This window comes from Vidua macroura, chromosome 1 (assembly GCF_024509145.1).
Source record: "Vidua macroura isolate BioBank_ID:100142 chromosome 1, ASM2450914v1, whole genome shotgun sequence".
Classification (NCBI taxonomy): Eukaryota; Metazoa; Chordata; class Aves; order Passeriformes; family Viduidae; genus Vidua; species Vidua macroura.
Genome location: NC_071571.1, coordinates 60,091,728 through 60,115,079, shown reverse-complemented (window position 1 = coordinate 60,115,079; position 23,352 = coordinate 60,091,728). Strand labels below are relative to the sequence as shown.

The window sequence follows — 23,352 nt, the reverse complement described above, 5'->3', positions numbered from 1 at the left end:
GCTACCTCCCACAAGCCATTTGCACAAGTATGTCTGAAAGAGAAAGCAGACTCAGTTGTAACATCCTGACTTTGGAAAACTTTCAGTTCCCGTTTGCAGCTCCAAAATAGTCTACTTAGGAAAGACAGCAAGCATCCCTAACACTGTACTTCAATCAGAGGCTGGCCCGCCTACAGCAGTGAAACACAGACCAGAAAACATGAAACACGAATGCCATGCTATTTTTAACACTGCACAAAACAAAAATTAATAAACAGAGCATTTGTTTCTAACAAAATGCCATATGGCTTAACAAAAAAAGGAATCCTCCTCATGCTAACCAATTTGCTTAGCCTGCCAAATACAATTAAAAGGAAAAGAAGAAAAAAGAAAACACATGGATTTGATATCCAAAGTGTCTGAAGTTTGAAAACATGGAAACTAAGTGTGCATACCCTAAGACAGGTCCTTCTGTGTGAACAAGCAAAGATCTTGTTTTAAATATTGCACAGCCAGCTGGGAATCCAAGCATGAAACCATTCACCAGTCCTACATGCCCTGCTTGGTGTGGGTGCCTTACCTCACTTCTCAACAATTCCTCTGAGGCTGGAGCAGCACTGACCATCTCCAGAGAAAGACATTAATCCAGCCCCACAATACTAGCAGAAGAGGAGCATGCAGCAAGAGAGATCCAGCATTTATTTTGGACCTCTGTAACCAAGCTGAAGCAGATGAGTTAAAGCCACAATCAGAAGCAATTGATACCACATTAGCTGCAATCCAAGAGCAACTTATCTATAAGTTCCTGTGATTTTCAGGGACTGTACTCATCAATGAGGAAAGATTAAATGCAGGATTTCAGTCTGAAACACCATCAGGCAAACAAACCCAAAAAGGTGCATCTAAACAAAAATTTCACAGAAAATCAGGTTAAATGGGTATTTGTAATTTTTTTTTTCATTAATATGTGTTTTCTAAATTCCCAAGTATGGCAGTGTCAGGCATTTTGATCCCATGTAGCATATCCACCCAAAAGCCAGTATTTGTTGGAACGTGTCTGTGAAAGGATAATCAAGAGGAAACTACAAGACACGACACACAGGGCTGGCAGATAGTCCAGGATCACTAATATGGCCTCCAACTATGCCAAGCAGCTTTGCCTAAAGTTCAGTCTGTAGGGGTCCAGAAACTTGTATCCCTTAACAGCTACAAAGTACTTCTAGTACTCTACAACTTGTGCTGCAGAAAGAAGGACAGCAGGTCTTAAACAGCACAAAAAACTCCAAGTTCTATGAAGCAGGTGTGGATCAGAGGAGAGATTTGAGCCACAATTCACACCAGTGCCCTTTTTGCAGGAGACACAGATGGATACCAACCAGACTGCAAAGCTCAGGTCTGCTTAGACATGTGGTATGAACACACATCAGACAGGCTCTGTTTCTACTGCTAGTGAACTGGGAAGCTTGAGACCTGCTGCCGTGGCAGGGACCAGATTTCCTCTGGTGCCAGGGCAGAAAATCACATCCTGCACCTCTCATGATAACCGCAGTCAGCTGCCAACACACATGGCACCATCAATGTAATAAGAATGGTGCAGAGCACACCTAAATTACACCATTCTTCAAGATCTCACTCGTGAAGTTGTTCTCAAAGATCTGTCCCTGCTTCCCAGTCTCTCACCTCCCACTCATGGCATTGCAATTGGTGGAGCTGCAGGCACAGCTGCTGGCTCATACTGCTCTAGATGCTCTCCTGCTGCCCATCTCTCCAGCCACTTGGCACAGCCCACCCTGGGGCCCCACATCATGCACTGAAAGGTGGGTGATAAAAGGACCTGCTGCCATGCAAGGGCACAGGGAAACAAATCCCAGGAAGCAGCACTCCTTCCCATGGCTCACTTCCCTGCAGGGTGAGTTAGCCTGCCACATCCCAGTAGTTGCAGCCTGCCTACTGCCACGTCACTGCTATGTCCTGCAAGACCATTGCCAAGAAGTATGAACTTAACGTGCAACACCATTCAGTGCATTTCCTGCTCTAGTTGTAAATAACTTGGGACAAATTCAATTTGAAAGGTAATCAAAAGACATGAGAGAACAGAGGTTTGCTTCAGCACAGCTGTGTATCCCAAGGTTCAAAGCAATGCTTTTAAATCTTCCTTTCTTCCTGCCCTAGACATCCAAGAGATCATCAGACTCTTCATTCAACTCGAGGTAATTTGAGCACATTTTCCCTTCATCTTCATATGGTAACAAGTACAAAGCTTGAGCACACTTCTAGTTTCTACTTCAAAAACCCCAATTACCTCTTTAGTCAATATACAGCAAGTTAACAGTCCCAGCTCCAGTGCTTTCCTTTTTCTAGATGATTGGAGTTCACTTGTCTTCAAAGCCAGCATCCACAAGGACAAAATCTAATGATGTTGCAGTCATTACTTTTCATGAATAATCACATCCTTCAGTTAGTAAAAATGCTTCTCATGTTCTAGGAAAACACTGGGGAAATTAAAACCTCAAACACACTAGTGGGTAAAATAAGAGTGATCACTCAGGGACAAAGTCCAGATTACTGTCTGGAAAGGAATTACAGATACTTGCAAGAACAAAGCTTGCATTCTCCTCCAAAACATCTTAGCACCATAAGGAAATAATGGCAGACCTGGCAGTGTTAGGTCAATGGCTGGACTCAGTATTTGAGAGGTTTCTTCCAACCTTATTGATTCTATGAAATAATCCCTTGCAAGCTCTATATGAAGGTATGTCACCACCTAGTTCTTCATCTGAAATTCCAGGTTTCTCCATTTCCTTCCACATGCTCAAGTGCACACAGAGGTGCAGCAATGAAGTTACTGGTGACAGTGACACACTATACACCTCTATGCTGATTCTTAAAGCAAAGCCCAGTGGGAAGGCTGTGCTTGGTCAGCAGGTGCCACCACAAACCAACACTTTCTGAGCCACTTTCCACTTTGCCACTGACCCACAGTGGCTGCAGAGCTTTCAAGACCTGCTGTAGGCAGAACTGAACGCTGCAGGGAGGAAATAAAAGCATCATGATCACATCCCACACATAGTAGCATGAAACAAATTTTAAAATTTGAGCCCCAGTACATTTTTTGCAGTTCAACAAGGATAGATATCCCCTAGCCTATCTTCATTCCCAAACTCTTGCCATCTGCTGCCTTGTATGCTATGAATCCTGTTTTAGGAAATTCTCTGTTATGAGACTTAGTATCTGACAGGACAAGGCTTCCACAACTTACCCTGAAAACTTGCCTGACAATGCCAGGACATCTGGCTAGGTATGTTCCCTGATGTGATGTAGACATGTATCATTCCTAGCCATCCTCCCCAGAACAAATTAAAACCCTACCTTTCAACCTTGTTCAAACAGGTTTTTCTGATATCAAGACTTTTTTTTTTCCACATTCCACTCAAGAATACTATGAGCATTTCTCCCCATCTCAGTTTTTGGGCTCATCATTCAGTATGTCAGTCTCTGCACTTCCCACTCTTCTTCTGTTTGCTTGTCCCTCTGTGTCTGAGGAGCAGAGGACCAAACACACCATTACAGGTCAAAGCTGAAACAGAAAATCTCTGTAGTTGACCCACTCACATCTGCCTGACTCCCATTCTCTACCCAATTCTTCTTAGTAGTCTTTCTGGACCACCCTGCAAAGTCACTTCGTGACCTAAGGTTCTTTGTTCTCTTTTTAATGCTGTTCTGGCTCATCTGTTAACTACTTAAATTACTCACCTCTCTGCTGACTTTACAGATCTTCATCACAGTCAGTATTATCATTATGGCTGTTTGCATCCTTGCATCTCAACCTGTATTTCTTCAAACTCAAATCTCAGTTTACTTCCATATTTCTAATCCCATTCAGTCCTACTGCACTAAGGGAGACAGCTCTGCAACCACTTATGTGCAGGTAACTTAACACACTTACAAAATTGGCTGAGGTGAATTCTAACAAAGCAATACAGGTGCTGGAATGTCAAGAACTGAGGCACCTCTGTTCCCAAATTTGTTAGGTAACAGAGGAAGACAACATTTTTAGAAAACTTTCATCTCTCATGTCTTCATGACAGGCTCAATTCCCATCTTTTGTGCCTTGACCTGACTTTATCTATGCAAAATACCTTGCATGACACCTCCTTGCCAGAGGAAGACAGAGCACCTAAACTTAATGGAATGGTTTTGTAACAGAAGTACAATAAATTTTCTCTTGTAATTCAAATTCTCAGGGCACAGAGAAAAGCACCTACCAAGAGAGCACTCATTAAACATGCCAGCAGAGCTTTATTCCTATTACTGTACAGAAGCCTTGAACTATTTGTAAAAGATGAATGCTTTTGGTTTGAAGTCATTTGCTTTGATTTTACTTTTTGAACAGAGGGGATGAGGTGCCAGGGGAAGAGAAATGAGAAAGAGGTTCAGTATGTGCAAGAACTTTAGCAGTCCACACTGTGCTACAACCTTCAAGATGCTTAAGGTAAGTGGATACCGCTGCTCACGCTGTCAGAAGTGCTGGGAGGCTGAGGGAAGGAAGGTCTCCCTCCTGGGGAAGGAGCAAAAGGGCAACAAGAACTGTCTTCAGAGACTCATACTGTGCTGCAGGTCTTGAGAGAACAGCTCTGGGGAGACACAGCAGGCCAGCACAGAGGTGACTGCAGTGCTGACCCAGCCCAGCAACCCACAGGCCATAGATCTGCAGAGAGTCAAGCAGGAAGTGCAGGCCCTTGAACCTAGGGCATCGATCACAGGTCTGCTCCAAGTGAAAACAGGGTCTGGAGAAGAGGAGAGGATCCACTTAATTCCTAGCATCAGAACAAAATAGTTTCAAGCTCATCTGTTCACATGCTGACAGGACTCTGCCCTCATCCTGAGTGCACTGAGACCGAGCCTGTTTATTTTCCCGATGTAGTAACACTTTCAAGGGAGAAGAAATTAGAAATATTCTGAGGATTACAGACTACTTTCTTTAATCTCTTAGCCTTAAAACAGGCAGATTTGAGAAGGGAACCTGATGTTCCTGTTGCCCATTAGAACTACAAATGAAAAGGTTAAGAGAGAAGACAAGCAGTTTATAGTAAGCCTTACAGTTGTACAAAAACCTCAACCATCCAGTCATGAAAACTGTTCACTGACTATTATGCAAATGTGGATGTGCATGCAAAGTCCAGAAATTAAAAACTTTGGAATATTTTACATAAAAGCCATGATAAAGGACAATAGCAACCAGTTAATCAGTGCCAGGAGCAGAAGAGGAAATGCAGCAAAGCAAAACAATCCAACAATTAAAACTTCCCCAGAAAACTATGAATGCTGGCTGGAGCTGCAGAAGCAATGACAACAATTGTAGGTCCATAAAGAAAACTAAGGATCTGAGTAAAGAAGAGTATTTAGGAAGACAAAAGAATACAATCACAGAACAACAGTAAATTATATCATTTAAAACAGACAATTTGTAAGCACAGTGACAGTTGTGATTAACTTAGTGCAACAGGAAAGGCAGCAAAACTAAGGAATGGGCTATACAACCCTAAATACAAACCACATTTAAGTAGAGCTAATAATTCTACACTTACTTGATGTAGTTCTGGTTCATGCTTAAGACCTTGATTTCTCTATTTGCCCCATATTTTACTTTTAGGTCCTAACTAGTCCCTCAAGAACTACTTTTTCATAACTTAGTCCCTATGAGTGTCTGCACAATGCTTTATGCAATGAAAACCTGCTTCTTAGTTGGGTCAGATGATTTGAATCCACAAAACTATATTGGGGGTTGGTTGGTTGTTTGTTTGTTTGAACTAAATGGCCCTCACCCACCATACCGCTCTACCATGTTCTCAGTTTGTCTGTTTAATATACAAAGCAGCTACTATTTTAAGAATAACAGAAGACACTGCTTAACCAGCACCTGGAGGGTATAATGCCAAAGCCCGTGGGAAACAGTTCTCTGTCTATTCAGCATCTTCCTTGGTATTAGTTCTGGACTGGACACAATTTACTCCTAACTCAGGTCTCCACTGTACTGGTGTCTGCTTTGTGTATGTGGCATGCTCAGGAAAGGAAATCTTTTCATAGGCATCCATTATCCCTACTCCTATTTCTTTGATTTTGCTCTCATCCATGCAATTTCTGACACTGAGAAAAAGGAGCTAAAGAGAAAAAAATCCATAATATTCAATATGGCCACTGCTTGCATCATTCTCTTTTAACTTCCCTTCCTTTTAGCACTTTTTAAATTCTTTTCCAGGTAATTTCTCTTACTCCCTTACTGAGCCTCCCACAAAAAGCACAGATATGTAACAAAATTGCCATAACAGATGTGAATTGCCTCCCTTTTTAATGGAACTAAATTTATGCTTAAGAAGCTAATACATAGTTGGTGCCTGAGCAGAAATATCCACAAGTCTTGCTACCTCCCTCTAGCACAAGGATTTGTTTTCTTTTAAATAGCATAAAGGAAGTAACTCAAAAGTTACTCCAAAGGAAGTAACTCACTGAAGCTGTTTTACTTATTCACAAATAAAAAATTCCCTCAGGCTAAAAAAAATCCCAAGAAACCACAGGAGCAGCATTTTTAGAGCACTTGCTGAATCTCCTTAAATCTAAATCTCACTAAAGGAGGTGGCCAGACATTGGTTAGCCAGTCCTGAATAAAGCCTTCAGTTGCTTCATCACAGCAACTGGTTAATACAAGACAAGCAGAAAAAATAGAAATGAATAAACCCAGGATTTGTCTCTGGGACAAACACTGTTCTCAGAAGTCAAAAAATTTCTCATGAAAAATGATAAAAAGAGCTGCATGTCTCATAAAGGAAAAAGTTATAGAGCAGTATTCAATAAAAGCAACCAACAATAAAATTTATCTCTCTAAGAAATACTGTCTTCTAGTATTTTTAATATTATCTATAGAGGAGAAAAGTAAATAATATATTAAATATATATACATATTAGAATCATTTAATAAAATTTATTTCTTTCACACCTCTGTATACCACACTCATTTCACTGGATACATTTCAGATAAACACTTGCTCATAACTAGCTCACAGCTGCAGCACCCCTTATAAAACATTTCTGAATGAAAAAGCTTCTTATAATTTGCAGCTTTTGACTCCAGCAGCTTTTGAGACAATAAATGCCAGTTGTTTCTCCATCAGTGGTTTGTACTTTTTAAAACAGAATAATCACTGTGACTGACCCAGCACTGCCTCAGGAGAGACTAAATTACTATTTTTCTTTCATAGCACAATAACCCGATTGAATGAAATCCTGAGATTATCCTCATTCAGCCTTTTCAGACTAGATTTCCCAAGACAGTCTCCTATCAACACATAAGCAGAGTCACTGATTGTGTTGGCTGTGTCCAGGCAGTGAAATTCTGTGCCCCCAACCCAATGTCAGCCAAACACAACAGTCAAAGTTGTGCAGAAAGGAGGTTCCTTCCAAGCAGACTAAAAGCTGTCCATGAGCAAGAAGACAGACCTGGGAAATTGCTTGCAGAGGGATGACACAGGTTTGTGTCCCTGGTTGTGTCCTTCCGACCCTGCAGCTGCACATGCAACCCTGAGCCAGGCATAGCAAGGGCCAACCCATGCTCAGAGTGCAGCCAGGAAAGAGACAACAGTGCATATCAGGACCTCAACTACTGCTGCAAAAATACCTTGCTTTATTGAACCCACATGTTTCCAAGCTAACAACTGATGGGCACATTTGGGTATCCAATGGACTGTGGCTTCTGAGATTTCAAGATATGCAGCCCAGCTCTGTCCTACTTGTTATGAACAGTTTCCAGGTGTTCCCCAGAGACACGGGCAGGGCTTTCCTAGTTCCCATAGCAACACTAAAAGAAAACTACTAACTCTAGCTAAGTACCGATATTGAAATGCTAATTAGCTAATTGCTCTGTTTGTTTTCTCTAAACTACCTGGCCTCCCACTCCTCCACGCTGCCATTCTGGGACTAACATGCAAATAAAAACCCCTTTGGATCATGGGAGTATTTTTAGGAGATAAAAATGAATATAAATCAAAAACTGAACACAATAGAGGAGTCTAGATAAATGCCCTAGCTGAGGAAGAGGGAAACACATCCCCTGACTGGCTTTTAACCGTCGCCATCACCTAAGAGAGAACAGACTATATTAGGCTCTGAGAAGCAGGGTGATAGAGACAGAGAGCCCTGGTGCTGCCACCACGGAAGGAGCGGGGACAGCTGTTGTTCTGGACTTCAGCAACAGACTCTGCACACCACGTCTCCTCATCCTCGGGCCACCGGTGTGCCACAAGGAAAGGAGAAAGGACAGCTGCTGCTCGGGACTCCAGTGACCAACTCTGCACGCCGCCTTCCTTCTGGCTGCCTGGGAAAGCTACGACTGTGGGGGCGAGCTCTGCGTCGAGCCCCCTGCCCAGCTGATCTTTTTAATAAAGAGCTGAACATTAATAAAGGCATTAGCCCTGTTCATTTCACTACTGACAGACCTCTTTCTTGGACCTGGGAAGATTTTGCCATGCAGCAGCTCTGACTGAAAAGAAACTGCTTCTCCATGGGGTTTGAGCAGCAGCTGGCAGTCAAAAAGGGTTACTGCCAGGTGATTTTGAGAAGTCTTTGCAAAAAACTTTTGATGAAGAGCAGTTGCTTTTTTTCCGGAGCAGGGCAGCAGACAGGAATGCAATACTGTCCTGGAGCAAATCAATCCTCATGCAGTCCCAAGGTTAACATGGTCCTTGGGTAAGACCATACACCTACAACTTGGCCATATACCTTACAGAGGAACACCCTTGTTCTGGTTTAGGTTAAATTTGGGAGAAAACTTCCAAAGGGGTTCTCTCTAGAAAGCAAACTCAAGTGGCCCCTCCCCCAACTGGTTTGGGAAAATATTTCCTTGGAGAAAAGTGGAAAAAACTTGTTTATTTAACAGCCAAAGCATTCACCAGCACAAAAAAAATGAACAGTATTAAACAATAAAACCTCTTGCTGCTCTAAAAGAGATAACAAACTCAGAAAGTCCTCTCCATGGGCTGTAGCTCTGCTCACTCAGTCTCTTATCAGTCCCTCCGGTGCTGGAAATGCCATGGCCCAGACCCAGCCCAGTGGGCCACAGGTGCGAGCTGCCGGTGCTCCTCTCAGTGTTCAGTCCAGAGCAGGTTTAAACAGGTCCAAGTGTTATGAATAGTTTCCAGGTATTCCCCAGAAACGTGGTCAGGGCTTTCCTAGTTCCCATGGCAACACTAAAAGACCGATATTGAAATGCTAATTAGCTAATTGCTCTGTTTGTTTTCTTTAAACTACCTGGGAACAACCGGCCCCCCACCCCTCCACGCTGCCACTCTGAGACTAACATGCAAATAGAAACCCCTTAGGATCATGGGAGTATTTTTAGGAGATAAAAATGAATATAAATCAAAAACTGAACACAATAGAGGAGTCTAGATAAATGCCCTAGCTGAGGAAGAGGGAAACACATCCCCTGACTGGCTTTTAACCATCGCCATCACCTAAGAGAGAACAGACTATATTAGGCTCTGAGAAGCAAGGAGATAGAGACAGAGAGCCCTGGTGCTGCCACCACGGAAGGAGCGGGGACAGCTGTTGTTCTGCACTTCAGCAACAGACTCTGCACACCACGCCTCCTCATCCTCGGGCCACCGGTGTGCCACGGAAGGAGAAAGGACAGCTGCTGCTGAGGACCCCAGTGACCGACTCTGCACGCCGCCTTCCTTTCGGCTGCCTGGAAAAGCTACGACTGCGGGGGCGAGCTCTGCGTCGAGCCCCCTGCCCAGCTGATCTTTTCAATAAAGAGCTGAACATTAATAAAGGCATTAGCCCTGTTCATTTCAATTTGGGGGCTCGTCCGGGATAGCCACGCCCGAAGAGGACCCCCGGACAGCTGGACAGCTCAACCATCTGCTTCGAGGGACCCTCGGGAGTTGCTGGCTACCTTCGGACCCTAGGATCCGCGTGAGACGAGCAACGCAGAGGAGCATCGGATGGGTAAGAAAAACCGGGAGACGAGCGAATGAGTGAGTGAGTGAGACGGGGGCCGGCAGCTCGGACCCCCGAAGTGAGAGGGACCCGCTAGTACCGCGTTTCCGGACTCCTGCGAAGGGGCCGGCCGGGAACGGGGGGAAGCGAGTGGAATAGAGGAGCGACTGAGGCGTCTCCTTAGAAGTAAAGCAGGCCCTCCTCCGAGCGTGTGGAGGTGCCCTATGGGCAAAGTAAGTCCCTGGCAATCAGGGCAAGGGGAATATCCCCAGCAGGGCAGGTGGGATGTGGAGGTCCTAGAGGACATGTCCCCGGCGCCGGCAGGATGGGATAGGACGGCAGGTGGGATGTCCCTGGCAGGTAGGGCAGGGTGTCCTAGCAGGCAGGAGTGACATGTACCTGGCAGGTAGAGGGCATGTACCTGGCAGACAGAAAGCATGTCCCCGACAGGCAGAGGGCATGTCCCCGCCAGGCAGGAGAGGATAACAGGGCATGTAGGGCGGGATGTCCTAGCAAGCAGGAGCAGCAAGTCCCGCCAGGCAGAGGGCATGTCCCCAGCAGGCAGGACAGGATAACAGGGCAGGTAGGATGTCCATGGCAGGCAAGGATGGAGGTACCCGTCAGAGCAGATAGGGGAATGGCCCTGGAAGGCAGGGCAGGATGTCCCCGTCAGAGCAGGCAATAACCCAAGTAAGGAGAAAGGCAGGAAGGCAAGGAAGCTAAGTCTAGTAGGAGAGTCAGGCAAGGGGGCTTGGCCGGAGTTCGAGTGTAAGGCTCGGCAGGATGTTCGACCTTACCTCGGCAGGGAGACCAAGCTTCCCAAGCCTAGTAGGAGAGTCAGGCAAGGGGGCTTGGCCGGAGTTCGAGTGTAAGGCTCGGCAGGACGTTCGACCTTACCTCGGCAGGGAGACCAAGCTTCCCAAGCCTAGTAGGGTCAGGCAAGGGGGCTTGGCCGGAGTTCGAGTGTAAGGCTCGGCAGGACGTTCGACCTTACCTCGGCAGGGAGACCAAGCTTCCCAAGCCTAGTAGGGTCAGGCAAGGGGGCTTGGCCGGAGTTCGAGTGTAAGGCTCGGCAGGACGTTCGACCTTACCTCGGCAGGGAGACCAAGCTTCCCAAGCCTAGTAGGGTCAGGCAAGGGGGCTTGGCCGGAGTTCGAGTGTAAGGCTCGGCAGGACGTTTGACCTTACCTCGGCAGGGAGACCAAGCTTCCCAAGCCTAGTAGGAGAGTCAGGCAAGGGGGCTTGGCCGGAGTTCGAGTGTAAGGCTCGGCAGGACGTTCGACCTTACCTCGGCAGGGAGACCAAGCTTCCCAAGCCTAGTAGGGTCAGGCAAGGGGGCTTGGCCGGAGTTCGAGTGTAAGGCTCGGCAGGACGTTCGACCTTACCTCGGCAGGGAGACCAAGCTTCCCAAGCCTAGTAGGGTCAGGCAAGGGGGCTTGGCCGGAGTTCGAGTGTAAGGCTCGGCAGGACGTTCGACCTTACCTCGGCAGGGAGACCAAGCTTCCCAAGCCTAGTAGGGTCAGGCAAGGGGGCTTGGCCGGAGTTCGAGTGTAAGGCTCGGCAGGACGTTCGACCTTACCTCGGCAGGGAGACCAAGCTTCCCAAGCCTAGTAGGAGAGTCAGGCAAGGGAGCTTGGCCGGAGTTCGAGTGTAAGGCTCGGCAGGACGTTCGACCTTACCTCGGCAGGGAGACCAAGCTTCCCAAGCCTAGTAGGGTCAGGCAAGGGGGCTTGGCCGGAGTTCGAGTGTAAGGCTCGGCAGGACGTTCGACCTTACCTCGGCAGGGAGACCAAGCTTCCCAAGCCTAGTAGGAGAGTCAGGCAAGGGGGCTTGGCCGGAGTTCGAGTGTAAGGCTCGGCAGGACGTTCGACCTTACCTCGGCAGGGAGACCAAGCTTCCCAAGCCTAGTAGGGTCAGGCAAGGGGGCTTGGCCGGAGTTCGAGTGTAAGGCTCGGCAGGACGTTCGACCTTACCTCGGCAGGGAGACCAAGCTTCCCAAGCCTAGTAGGGTCAGGCAAGGGGGCTTGGCCGGAGTTCGAGTGTAAGGCTCGGCAGGACGTTCGACCTTACCTCGGCAGGGAGACCAAGCTTCCCAAGCCTAGTAGGGTCAGGCAAGGGGGCTTGGCCAGAGTTCGAGTGTAAGGCTCGGCAGGACGTTCGACCTTACCTCGGCAGGGAGACCAAGCTTCCCAAGCCTAGTAGGGTCAGGCAAGGGGGCTTGGCCGGAGTTCGAGTGTAAGGCTCGGCAGGACGTTCGACCTTACCTCGGCAGGGAGACCAAGCTTCCCAAACCTAGTAGGAGAGTCAGGCAAGGGGGCTTGGCCGGAGTTCGAGTGTAAGGCTCGGCAGGACGTTCGACCTTACCTCGGCAGGGAGACCAAGCTTCCCAAGCCTAGTAAGAAGGTTAGGCAAAAGGCCAAGTAAGAGTTTGGGCAGGACTTAGCAGGGGTACAAGGCTAGAAAGTCCATCAAGGAGTTCAAAACTTAGGCCAAAGAGAAAAAGAACAGAAGACAATAGATAAGAGTATGACTAGTGATTGTCCTGGCCAAGAGACAATGTAAAGTGCCACGAGGGGAATTTAGTTAAAAGTGATTTAAGTTTAGTCAAGTGATTCAAAATACGAAGTTGGGAGGGGTCAGATGCGCTTTAGCTGCCTGTCAGTATATTCCATTTTAGATAGAAGCACCATTTAAGGTATATATTTTTTTTTGTTTTTGAGGCCTGAAAATGGGAAGAGGTTATAGTAAAGGAGCAAATCCTTCCAAAGCAAAGAGAATTCCACCTAACAGCCCCTTGGGGCAACTGTTAGACTAATGGGATTCTCAGGAGACTATGAAGGGTTTAGACAAGAGTAAGATGATACATTACAGTATAGGAAGTATGGCCGAAGTTAGAATTACAGGGACAGTGGCCGTGATATGGAACCCAAGATCAGTGGATGTGTAATCAGTTAAACCAACACAAAAAAAAAAAAAAAAAAAACCCACAACTGAGAGGGCCTTGATATAGAACAACTATCTCATGCAGCTTGCTGGCTGGAGAATTCTATAAATAATGAGACTGTGAGAATATGCAAGTTACAAAGAAATAGAGAGGAAGACAAAAGGGAATAGAGAGGGGGAGACTAGAAAAATAAAGGAATGAGACCCCCTCGATTGCCTGTCCCCGTCTGCTCCTGTTACTTCCCCAACAGTTTCCCCAGTTGGTCCTTCAGCCCCTCCTATTGAGTCCCTGATTCCTTTCCCCCGTTTTCCCACCTCTGTTTCATCGTCCCTTCCCTTAGTTTCCTCAGCCATCTCCCCAACTCCCTCTTCCTCTTCTCCAGCTGGAGTTTCCTTGCCTCCTCCCACTTGGGAGCTGAGGCCACCTTTGCCCAGGGTTGGTTCACCACCTGGCATGCCCCCTGGCCTCCAGTGTCTCTCTCCACTACTATTTCCCTGCTTGGTGCCTTAGAAAAAGGGCCGTATTGTAGCACCCGATCCAAAGCACCAAGGGTGGAGGGGCTCTTTCCCCTTAGAGGGGTTCCTATGGGTAGAGCAGCTGGGGGAGTTAGGTTTGTGGATGCACCTTTGGCAGTTTCCAAAGTCCGGGGATTTGGGAAAGAGCTAAGAAATTTAGTGGAAGACCCCGTTGGAATATCTAGCCAGTTGGACCAATTTCTAGGGCTGAGTATTTGTACCTGGGGAGACCTGAGCTATTCTAAGCATTCTGTTCTTTCTGAGAAAGGTCCAGATGATCTGAGCGGCAGGGGTGAAGATATGGGAAAGAGAGGGTGGATTGGGGCCCCCAGGGAACCAGGGGATGCCCTTGGTGGACCCCAACTGGAGTCCCAGCCAACAAGAAGGTAGGCAAAACATAAGAGACTATAGGTCCCTCATGATAAGAGGGATCAAAGAGTATCCCTAGAGGAAGCAACACGAAATTGGCCTTTGATGGTACTGAGGAGAAGGATGAGACCCCGGCAATTTGGCTTAACCAACTAAAACGAAAATTCCAGTTATATTCAAATATAGACCCAGATAGCCCAGAGGGCCAAGTCCTCTTAAAGGTCTAGTTTGTCACCAAATCCTGACCCGATATTAGACAAAAACTAGAAAAGATAGAGGACTGGCAAGAAAAGAACATGAATGAGTTGCTCAAAGAAGCCCTAAGAATGTATTTAAGTGGGAAAGAAAAAAAAAAAAAAAAGCCAATAGCCTACCTCTCAAAACTACTAGACCCAGTAGCCAGAGGATGGCCAAATTGCCTGCAAGTAATCGCAGCAGCAGCAGCTATCCTGATAAAGGAAGCCCAAAAGTTGATCCTGCATGGGAAAATTAAAGTACAAACATTTACTAGTGATCGTGGATCACCTCACTCACTGGGTGGAGGCTTTCCCAACCAAAAAGGAAACTGCGCAGGAAGTTGCATGAATAATCTTAGAAAACATCATACCATGATATGGGCTAGTCAATAACATTGACTTAGCCCAAGGTACACATTTTGTCACTCAAACTTTACATCAAGTAACAAAAGTCCTGGGGGTAAGGTGGAGATTGCACACCCCATGGCATCCTTAAAGCTCTAGAAGAGTGGAAAGGATGAATAGAACTCTTAAAAATGTGTTAACTAAATTAATTGAAGAAACAAAGATGAATTGGCTCAGGTGTTTACTTCTCGCTCTCTTGTGCAGCAGAACCAGACCTCGGTCTGACATAGGGGTCTCTCCCTATGAAATAATGTTTGGACTCCCTTTTTTTAATCACCCCTTTCAGTACAGCAGATTATCTGGAAGGGGAGGCAGCAACTCAGAAATATTTAGAGGTCATAGGAAAATCCCTAGAAGGCCTCCGAAAGAAGGGGTATCTCTCCCAAACTTCCCCTCTGGACGCCAATGCCCACATCAGTCCTGGGAATTGGGTGTTGATAAAGTCCTGGTACACTACCACTCCATTAACCCCCAAATTCGAAGGACCTTTCCAGGTACTACTCACCACACACACTGCGGTACGGACCCAAGAAAAAGGCTGGACCCACGTCACCAGAGTTAAAGGACCAGTGCCACCCCCAGACGCCAGACCAGACCCAACAGTGTCACCCGCCTCCTCTTGTGCATGGACAATAATTAAGAAACCAGAGGACCTAAAATTAACTTTAAGGAAGACTTGCTAGAGACTGATATACAGTGAGGTGTTAAGAACTGTTTCTGAGTTAAAGTACCATAGAAAAGGTTTAAGTACTTGGTAATTGTTTAATAAGACTAAGTGTCCTTTAGCCAAAGGAGTTACAACTTGGTTCCTAAAGAACAATAGAATTACTCTCAGTCCTGAGTGAAAGTATACAAATGCCAAAAGAAGGTAGCCCTCAAAAGCCAAGGACTGTAAGTTGATGCGGGCTTAAGCCCGATCAAAGAAATAGAGGAGGGATTTGTTATGAATAGTTTCCAGGTATTCCCCAGAAACGTGGTCAGGGCTTTCCTAGTTCCCATGGCAACACTAAAAGACCGATATTGAAATGCTAATTAGCTAATTGCTCTGTTTGTTTTCTTTAAACTACCTGGGAACAACCGGCCCCCCACCCCTCCACGCTGCCACTCTGAGACTAACATGCAAATAGAAACCCCTTAGGATCATGGGAGTATTTTTAGGAGATAAAAATGAATATAAATCAAAAACTGAACACAATAGAGGAGTCTAGATAAATGCCCTAGCTGAGGAAGAGGGAAACACATCCCCTGACTGGCTTTTAACCATCGCCATCACCTAAGAGAGAACAGACTATATTAGGCTCTGAGAAGCAAGGAGATAGAGACAGAGAGCCCTGGTGCTGCCACCACGGAAGGAGCGGGGACAGCTGTTGTTCTGCACTTCAGCAACAGACTCTGCACACCACGCCTCCTCATCCTCGGGCCACCGGTGTGCCACGGAAGGAGAAAGGACAGCTGCTGCTGAGGACCCCAGTGACCGACTCTGCACGCCGCCTTCCTTTCGGCTGCCTGGAAAAGCTACGACTGCGGGGGCGAGCTCTGCGTCGAGCCCCCTGCCCAGCTGATCTTTTCAATAAAGAGCTGAACATTAATAAAGGCATTAGCCCTGTTCATTTCACAAGAAAAAGAAAAACCTCAGTCCAGGGAACTTCTCTGCCTCAGCTAGCTAAAAACTAGCTAAAAGCAAAGGAGAGCTCTGTCCCGCTGTCTGTCTGTGCTCAGACAGCACAGTCCATTAGCAGGATGCAGGGGAGCCAAGTGCAGTTTCTGGTAACAAACTCTGCTCTTCTTCTCTCTCTGCCTTTGCTCTCAGAACCAGTCTTAAAGGTGCAAAACTTATTTCTGGGCTAAACAAACAAATGGGGACACAAGCATCAAAAAGTCACCCCAGGACAACCCTCCATCCTCCTCCTTTGGTGGAGGGAGGTCAGATGGGATTATGAGGAGAGCATAATAACAGCAGTGCCTCCCCTCAGAGGCTCTCCCCACACCTGCATAAAAGTACACACTGCCCCCCCCCTACAGGAACTCCATAAAAGGTGTGTCCACACAAGAATGGGATTCTCCCAATGCACTCACCTCTGTGTGCAGCAGTGCTGCTGCCATATCCAGAGGCAACCTTCCTGCCCTTTCCACTGCCTCCTGTTGTATGCTACCTTTTCTTATTGTCCAAGACTGAGCACCAAGATGTTTCCTATTACCATCCGAGTAGCAGTTGCATCTGGACAGTTTTCCTTATCTCCTGTTAATGGGCCCATCAATGTCTTGCCACATGACTCAGAGATAACACTCTCCAGGAGCCAGTTCTGTTTAACAGGTGATTAAGAACACACCTTGTGACTCAAAATAACATCAGCCCATTGTGAGATGCTCCGCCCAGAGGGAGAAGCTAGGCATTCCCACCTGGATAAATCCAGGGATTTCTAGACAGAAAAGCAGCCTTTCCACAGGTTTCCGAGAAGACACAGCAACCACATCTGCCACTCCAATTTAGACTGCTACCAGCACGCTGGCCAAAGGGGTGTCAGGTTGTATTCTGACTTTGTCAGTGGTCTTCATTTTGTATCATTACATGTATTTTTGTCTTCTTTTTTTTTTCTTTTCCCAATAAATTGTATTTCTGACTTAGAGTCTCTCACTGGTTTTGCTTTCAAACCAGAACACTTATTAATGCAGTTTATTAGAAAGAGAAAGTGACTGGGAGGCAACTATCCTAGAAGGAGTGGGGACGAAAAGATAAATAACAGAGTAAATTCCTGTCTGTATGTTTCTTCTCCCCAAACAAAAGCAGTTAAAAAAATAAGGAGCATCAGATCCCAACTATAGCATTCAGCAGCTCTGACTCCTAACAGGTGGTATAGGAGAGGTGTTCTGGATGTCAAATCTTGTAATATTTTACCACATAATATAAAAAACATTTACAAGTGATGAACAATCTTTTAATGTCATAGTGTCTTTTTTTCTCAAATACTCTAAAGCTCTTTAACTTTGAGGCAGCTTTTGTCTTTTCTAACACAATTGCTTAAAATTCTAATCCACCCCAATAATTAAAGTAATTAAATTACTCTTTTACTAGGTGACCTGACCAGAGCTAGTTTAGTTCTTGAAAAGAATGGAGATTAAGTGAATATTTCTTTGATAGGTATTAACACAATTCATTACAAAGCACTTCTGTCAAGTTTAGTACCGTAATTTATATAACTACTACTGTACTATTCAGGTTTGCAACCATTCAAAAGTACTTAAATACTTAAACAGAGCTCCAAGTTTCTATAAAGTACTCATCCCAAAAGTAATCAGGTGAATCGTCAAAGAGAACATGATGAAAATTTCTGTTACTTTGACTAGCTTAGTTGTTTACTTAATCATAGGAAAATTTCCACCCATCAATCATCAGCCCACAAGGACATACTACACTATCTTCACTCCACAAAAGCTGTTACTCAGCATGCATCTCCTTTCTACTTTTATTGTTTCCATTTCTTTCCAACTTCTCCTTTGGTCTTTGCTCTGTCAGAACAGAGGAGGAAGCTACAGGACCTAGTAGTAATAATCCTACAAAAAGAAGGAAAATGAGAAAAGAAGGGAAAAATGAAAACTTAGTAAGATGTGAGGAGCTCTATCCAGTAGAACAGAGCTATCAAAGAACCAGCAGACTCATTCTCAGGAGCACTACAAAGCACATAACTGAGATTCCTTCACTCCAGCCATGCTCTATGACAATAAACAAAACTGTCTAAGCTGCAGATGCCCTCTGGACATTTACCTCAGACACAGAGGACATTTTCAGTAGGGGACTTTTCAGGCAGTAGCAAATGGAAATACAGGGGTGAGATGATAGGACCCTTTCCAAAACAGAGTCCTAGAGGGTATCCTGGCTGCCACTTCAGCCACCTCTCCCATTTAGCGCTCTCATGGCCCCTGGTCTCCAAGTTTGTTTATCAGGAAATGACTGCTACCTCAAGTATGAGATGTCCTCAACTTCTCACTTAAACAGGTGTTACTGGGGGGTAAGGGTTGTGGATAGTGTGGCCTTTTTTCAGAAACAAGAGTGTCAGATGAGTCTGGCAGGATAGTCTGATCAGATGGGGCCACATACTGGGACTTTATTCTCCATTTCTTTTTCAGCAGTTAACCTTTATGAAAGGACTTGTTTGCTAAATGGAATTAATGTATCAGCTGCTCTGTCCCAGTTCAGAGACAGATGCACATTACAGCTTTTCTCAGCCAAGCCACGAGGACCTGTGAACAACCACTTCTTTGGCAGTAGTAAAGGTTGTGATCTTTATCAGGGACTGCACTCCTGCACTGGATGACAGAATTACTGTGGTTTAAGAAATTACCACCTCCAACCAGGATGTGATGATTGACCCAAAGAACAGCTTAATAGTCATTGCTCTCCCCATTAAGCTTCAAGTCACAGAAACACTAGAAACTCATCTCTTTTTCTTTGCCACTGAGGCTTGCTAAGAGCATGGCTGGCAGCCAGCCATTTTGGCCCAGATCTCCAATGCAATTGCTTCCAACAGCGTAACCAACCACACACATGGTTATTTCTGCCCTGAGCTATAAATAACTGCACAGAGCAGTGGGAATCAGCTAACCAGGGCATCAGCCAGCCCTCACCTGGTAAAATACCCATGCAAGTAGGCTGGCTGCACTGTTATATGCTGCCTTCAGTGTTCCTGCGACTGGGGTCTCTTCTTGATATGCCCTTAGAGAAGTGGGCACAGGAAGGGAAGTTCAGAGGAAGTATTTCCAACAGCGGAAATACTGGCAGAAGTCACCCATTCTCACAGGAGCAACAGCCCAGTACTGCTTAGAGAACATCCAGTCAATTCAGGATTGCATGGTACTACAAAGTGTGTGTGGTACCTGCAACATATATAAAACCACAATTTAACCTGATAAAAAGAAAGAGCACCAACATATGCATGAATATCCTCCCACTGCAGTACAACAGCACAAAGTTATGCATTACTTCAGATGCCCAGACCCATCAATGTCTAATGCCACATAAAGTACTGCTTCAAGAGTGGAACCAGAGAGAGGAATGCATTCTGGAACCATGGGCACAAGTGATAAGGAGTGTGGCTATGCTTGACCTGGTTCTGTTCCATGGCAAGGAAACATGAGCTTTCATGCTATTTTCTCTTGACTACACACAGTACTCTTTCGCCAAGCAGTCCTAGATGAGAATTCTGCAATTCTATGCTTAGCAGTTTACAAAGAACAAAGAGATTTTTAAAATAATTTTGCTAATAGCACATACAAGAAATAGCAAAACTGAAACTCACATCCCCAGGAAGGAGTTAAGGAAAAGCAAAACAATACCAGTGGCCATCATTAATATGGCATTATGATTCACAGATGAAAAATAGAAATGGAAAAGTCAAACCAGAGCATAAAAACTGCCTAGCAGATAAGTTGCTTTCTGGATATCATAGGTACAGAATTTTCTAAGACAGTGGGTGTATGAAAAATACCCCAATATTTTGGAAGCAAATCCTGACTCTTTCCATACCAAATAGGGTCCCAATCAGAAAATGCCTGAAGCGTCAAAGCAAATTTCTGAACATTTCAAGTTAGAAAGGATCTCAGAGTAGCTAGTATAAGCATGCTCAAGCCAAACAAGTAAAGCAAACAAGAGGACAGAATTGCTTTGGTTTGGGGGTGGCATGTTTAATTGTTTTGACCAAAGTAAAAATTATCCCAGCAAATTTTAAAAGGAATGAAGAGAAGTAATAATGAAACAATGAAAGAGAAAACAGAGTCACAAATGATCACAGCACTCTGTGAACTGAATTTGCTGTTGTATTGTTCCCACAGACCAGTGCACTGATGCACCATAGTGAAGGTTTCCTCTCTCAAAAAGCTTCACAAGTTGCCTTCATAATCTTAGTGTTACCATTTGAGTTATCCAATAAACAGTATGAAAAAAATATTCTGATTTAATGACTCAAGAGTGGGCACAGATTGAAGTTTTCTGTCCCACATTTTTACAGTCATGACTGTGAAAGTCACACTGGAGCTTTCATAAATGTCAGTTTCAAGCTTTGACACAAAAATAAATACTGATGGCATTTTCTACAAACGTAGCAATGGATTATGAAGTGATGAGCAGACATGTGAGGAAAGCTAATTATATGAGTTACACTGATAGTTATAGGCTGCAGGCTCAAAATATTTTCATCCTCTTTATTACTTTTGATATGCAAGATCTCTTTAGACCATTTCTAATTACCAGCGTAGCACAGCTTGAGTAGAACTGCAAAATGTTGCTAATGGCAACAGCAGTGGTTTCACATGTTTATTTCACTAGAACATATTTCACCTTCAAACTCTCCAGCTGGACTTGAATAATAATGGGTCAGACTTCAGAGGTGACACGGAACTCCCAATGCCTTCAGCAGTGCTGCACCAGCTCCTACCAATAGAAAGTCTACTCCAATTGCTGCTGTGTTTTCAAGTGAAAATTGTAAAGATGACATTACCCTTCCTGGAAAAGCATTCCCACACTCCAGAGACAACCCCCACGAAGGCACACACACGTGTTTGATGCAGGAGAAGCACCATACCTCATTCCTTCTGTCGATCTGTTCTGGTAGTTGCGGTACAGCTGGGGGACGCCCAGCATGGCCTCAGTGAACACAGCAAGGAAGCCCAGTGTTTCCACAAAGAGGGAGGAGTCCAGCCATAGGTAAGTGATGTAACCAGTCACACCAGTGAAGGTGAGGATGCACTGCATGTAGTCTGTAAACTTGCTCCAATGCCAAAAATAGTTCAAGTCAAAATCTGCAACAGAACAGGAATGCAAAAAGAATGAAATATGTTCTCCCAACCAACTCAAAGTTAATCAGGGTGGAATTGAGAACTGGGAAGCATGAAGGAGCTACAGTCTTTGGAGGAAGGGGTTAGTAGAAAATGAGGGATAAGATTAAAAAAATAAAAACAAAACAACCAAACAAACACACTTGCAATCACCCCCCGCCAAAAGAAAATCCCACAAAACAAGAAAAAGAAAGAATAATAGTCCTGATTTCAAAAACTTTTCTGGGGGGATGTTCAATAAAGAAACAAGAAAACAAAGGTTTGCAAGCCAAGGAAATATTTATAAAGATAACTTTTTAAAAGTAAGCATTTCAAAAATACCTTCCTCTATCAAAGATGAAGGACTCTGCATACTGCTCTAGTGGAACTGGCATAAGAAATGTTTCACAAAAACCTTCCAGTACTAATAACAGGCCCCAAGCACCACAGTGGAAACATTCCTTCTCTTAGATCATTATCTCTCCCTTCCAAGAGCCTCAATCCAAGCTGCTTAGAAGGTCACCTGAAGTCCACAGCTCTGTTCCCTGGTGCAGTGTAGCTGCCTTTGGGGAAGGGCAAGATGCCAATGCAGCTACTACAGTTTTACTGAGACAGGTACAAGACTGAGGCAAGATTTTCCCTAGAAAAAAGCCTCTCACAGACATCATCACTTTCACTCCTAGGACAAAACTTTGCTCTTGCCTTTGCCAGCACCAAGAAGTGCAGTTGTAGCACCCATTTCTGCATCCATCACAACAAAACGCTCAGCCACAGAACACAATATTCCCTCTTGAGGGAAGGAGAGAAGGAACAAACCAACCATGGCATTTGTTTGGTACATTAATAGTGTATCATTGGAAAACACCTTATTGATGAATAATAAAATACACAACCCCATAGCGATTGACTATATAGCAATATAACAACTTCATTTTTAACAAAAATGCTACAATAACTGTTCATTAGCAGGTGCGGTTCCTGCCTTCCTTTCATAGAAGCACCTACTTCAAGACCAACTGGACTCTCTAAACTACCAAGGTGATGAACTACTGTCCTAACAGGGATATTACAACCAGCCCAAAGCCATGCAACACACAGCACATCACTAGAAGATTTCCATTGCTGTCATTTCAGAAGTAGTTGAGAAAGCTACAGAAGTAGTGCCACTGCTAACTCAAGCAAGGAAGACATCAACCTCCATTGACTAACACTAACAGAAAATTCAGTGAGATGGGAATATAGGCCACTTAGCTGCCTCAGGATAGATACATACACCAAGTAATAGTTTTATTTTCTGCAACTCTTCATACCTTCATATCAGTATCAGTCTGGCTCTCAGACACATTTTATTAGCTAATCTCTTTTTAGTACTTAGCAAACCCACGCCTCAGGACACTTCCTGACTGCACCCAGCTGAATCATTTTATTTTGCCACGTGAAGAGGATGGTACAACTGGCCAGGAGCCATACCCAACCTGCAGCATTATCAGTCATCATCCAGAATTGAGTAATATGACCTGGGGCAAAACCACTGTCAATGTAAATGTTGACTTTCAGTATTTTATGGTAGTGGTTCTTCAGCCTCAGAATTCAGGGACACAAGACTAAATAAAAGTTAGAGCCAGTGCTGGGACAGCCCAAACGATGTGAGCCTCTTGCATTTTTGGAGCTTTGTGAAGGCCTCCCTTTTTGGAGATAAAGGGCCCATGGCCCTTCACTCATTAACCTTTTTACCAGCTGTCACATCTGCCCTGCATACACTGTGTTTTTCCTACTGAGTTCTCCACATGCTCAAAGATCCTTTTCAAAATACCCATCCCTGGACACCAAATCCTAAATTCTCCAGTTCATTTTTGTAATAGAAATCAAAGAACTAAAACTACATTGAAGGAACAAAAGTTTAGGAAGTTCATGAAACCAAAAAAGTCAACATTCCCATAGCTATCATGAGGCGAGCTACAAAATCCATGGATCTATGCAAACACTTGAGCATAGATGAGAAAAACACTGTGTGAAACTGGATTTCGGCTGAAGCTGAAGAACTAATTACTAGCACAGAGACTATATTTTGCTCAAAACTATCATGATGCTAGATAATCTCCAT

General features: G+C 44.9%; 1 protein-coding gene across 10 annotated transcripts in view; it reads right to left on the bottom strand.

Moving 5' to 3' along the window:
• The window catches only part of SLC66A2 (solute carrier family 66 member 2), a 165,521-nt gene that overhangs the window by 101,100 nt on the left and 41,069 nt on the right, over window positions 1-23,352 (bottom strand). For 9 of the 10 annotated variants that reach the window (XR_008440802.1, XR_008440790.1, XR_008440793.1 and 6 more), the window contains one exon: window positions 21,017-21,233. Coding sequence is in view for 7 of the 10 variants with exons in the window: in XM_054000390.1 (XP_053856365.1) it covers window positions 21,017-21,233 (217 nt within the window). In the remaining 3 variants the exon portion in view is untranslated. Of the gene's footprint in view, window positions 1-20,134; window positions 20,866-21,016; window positions 21,234-23,352 lie in introns of those variants that run through there. The other variant, XM_054000450.1, reaches the window with a different exon arrangement.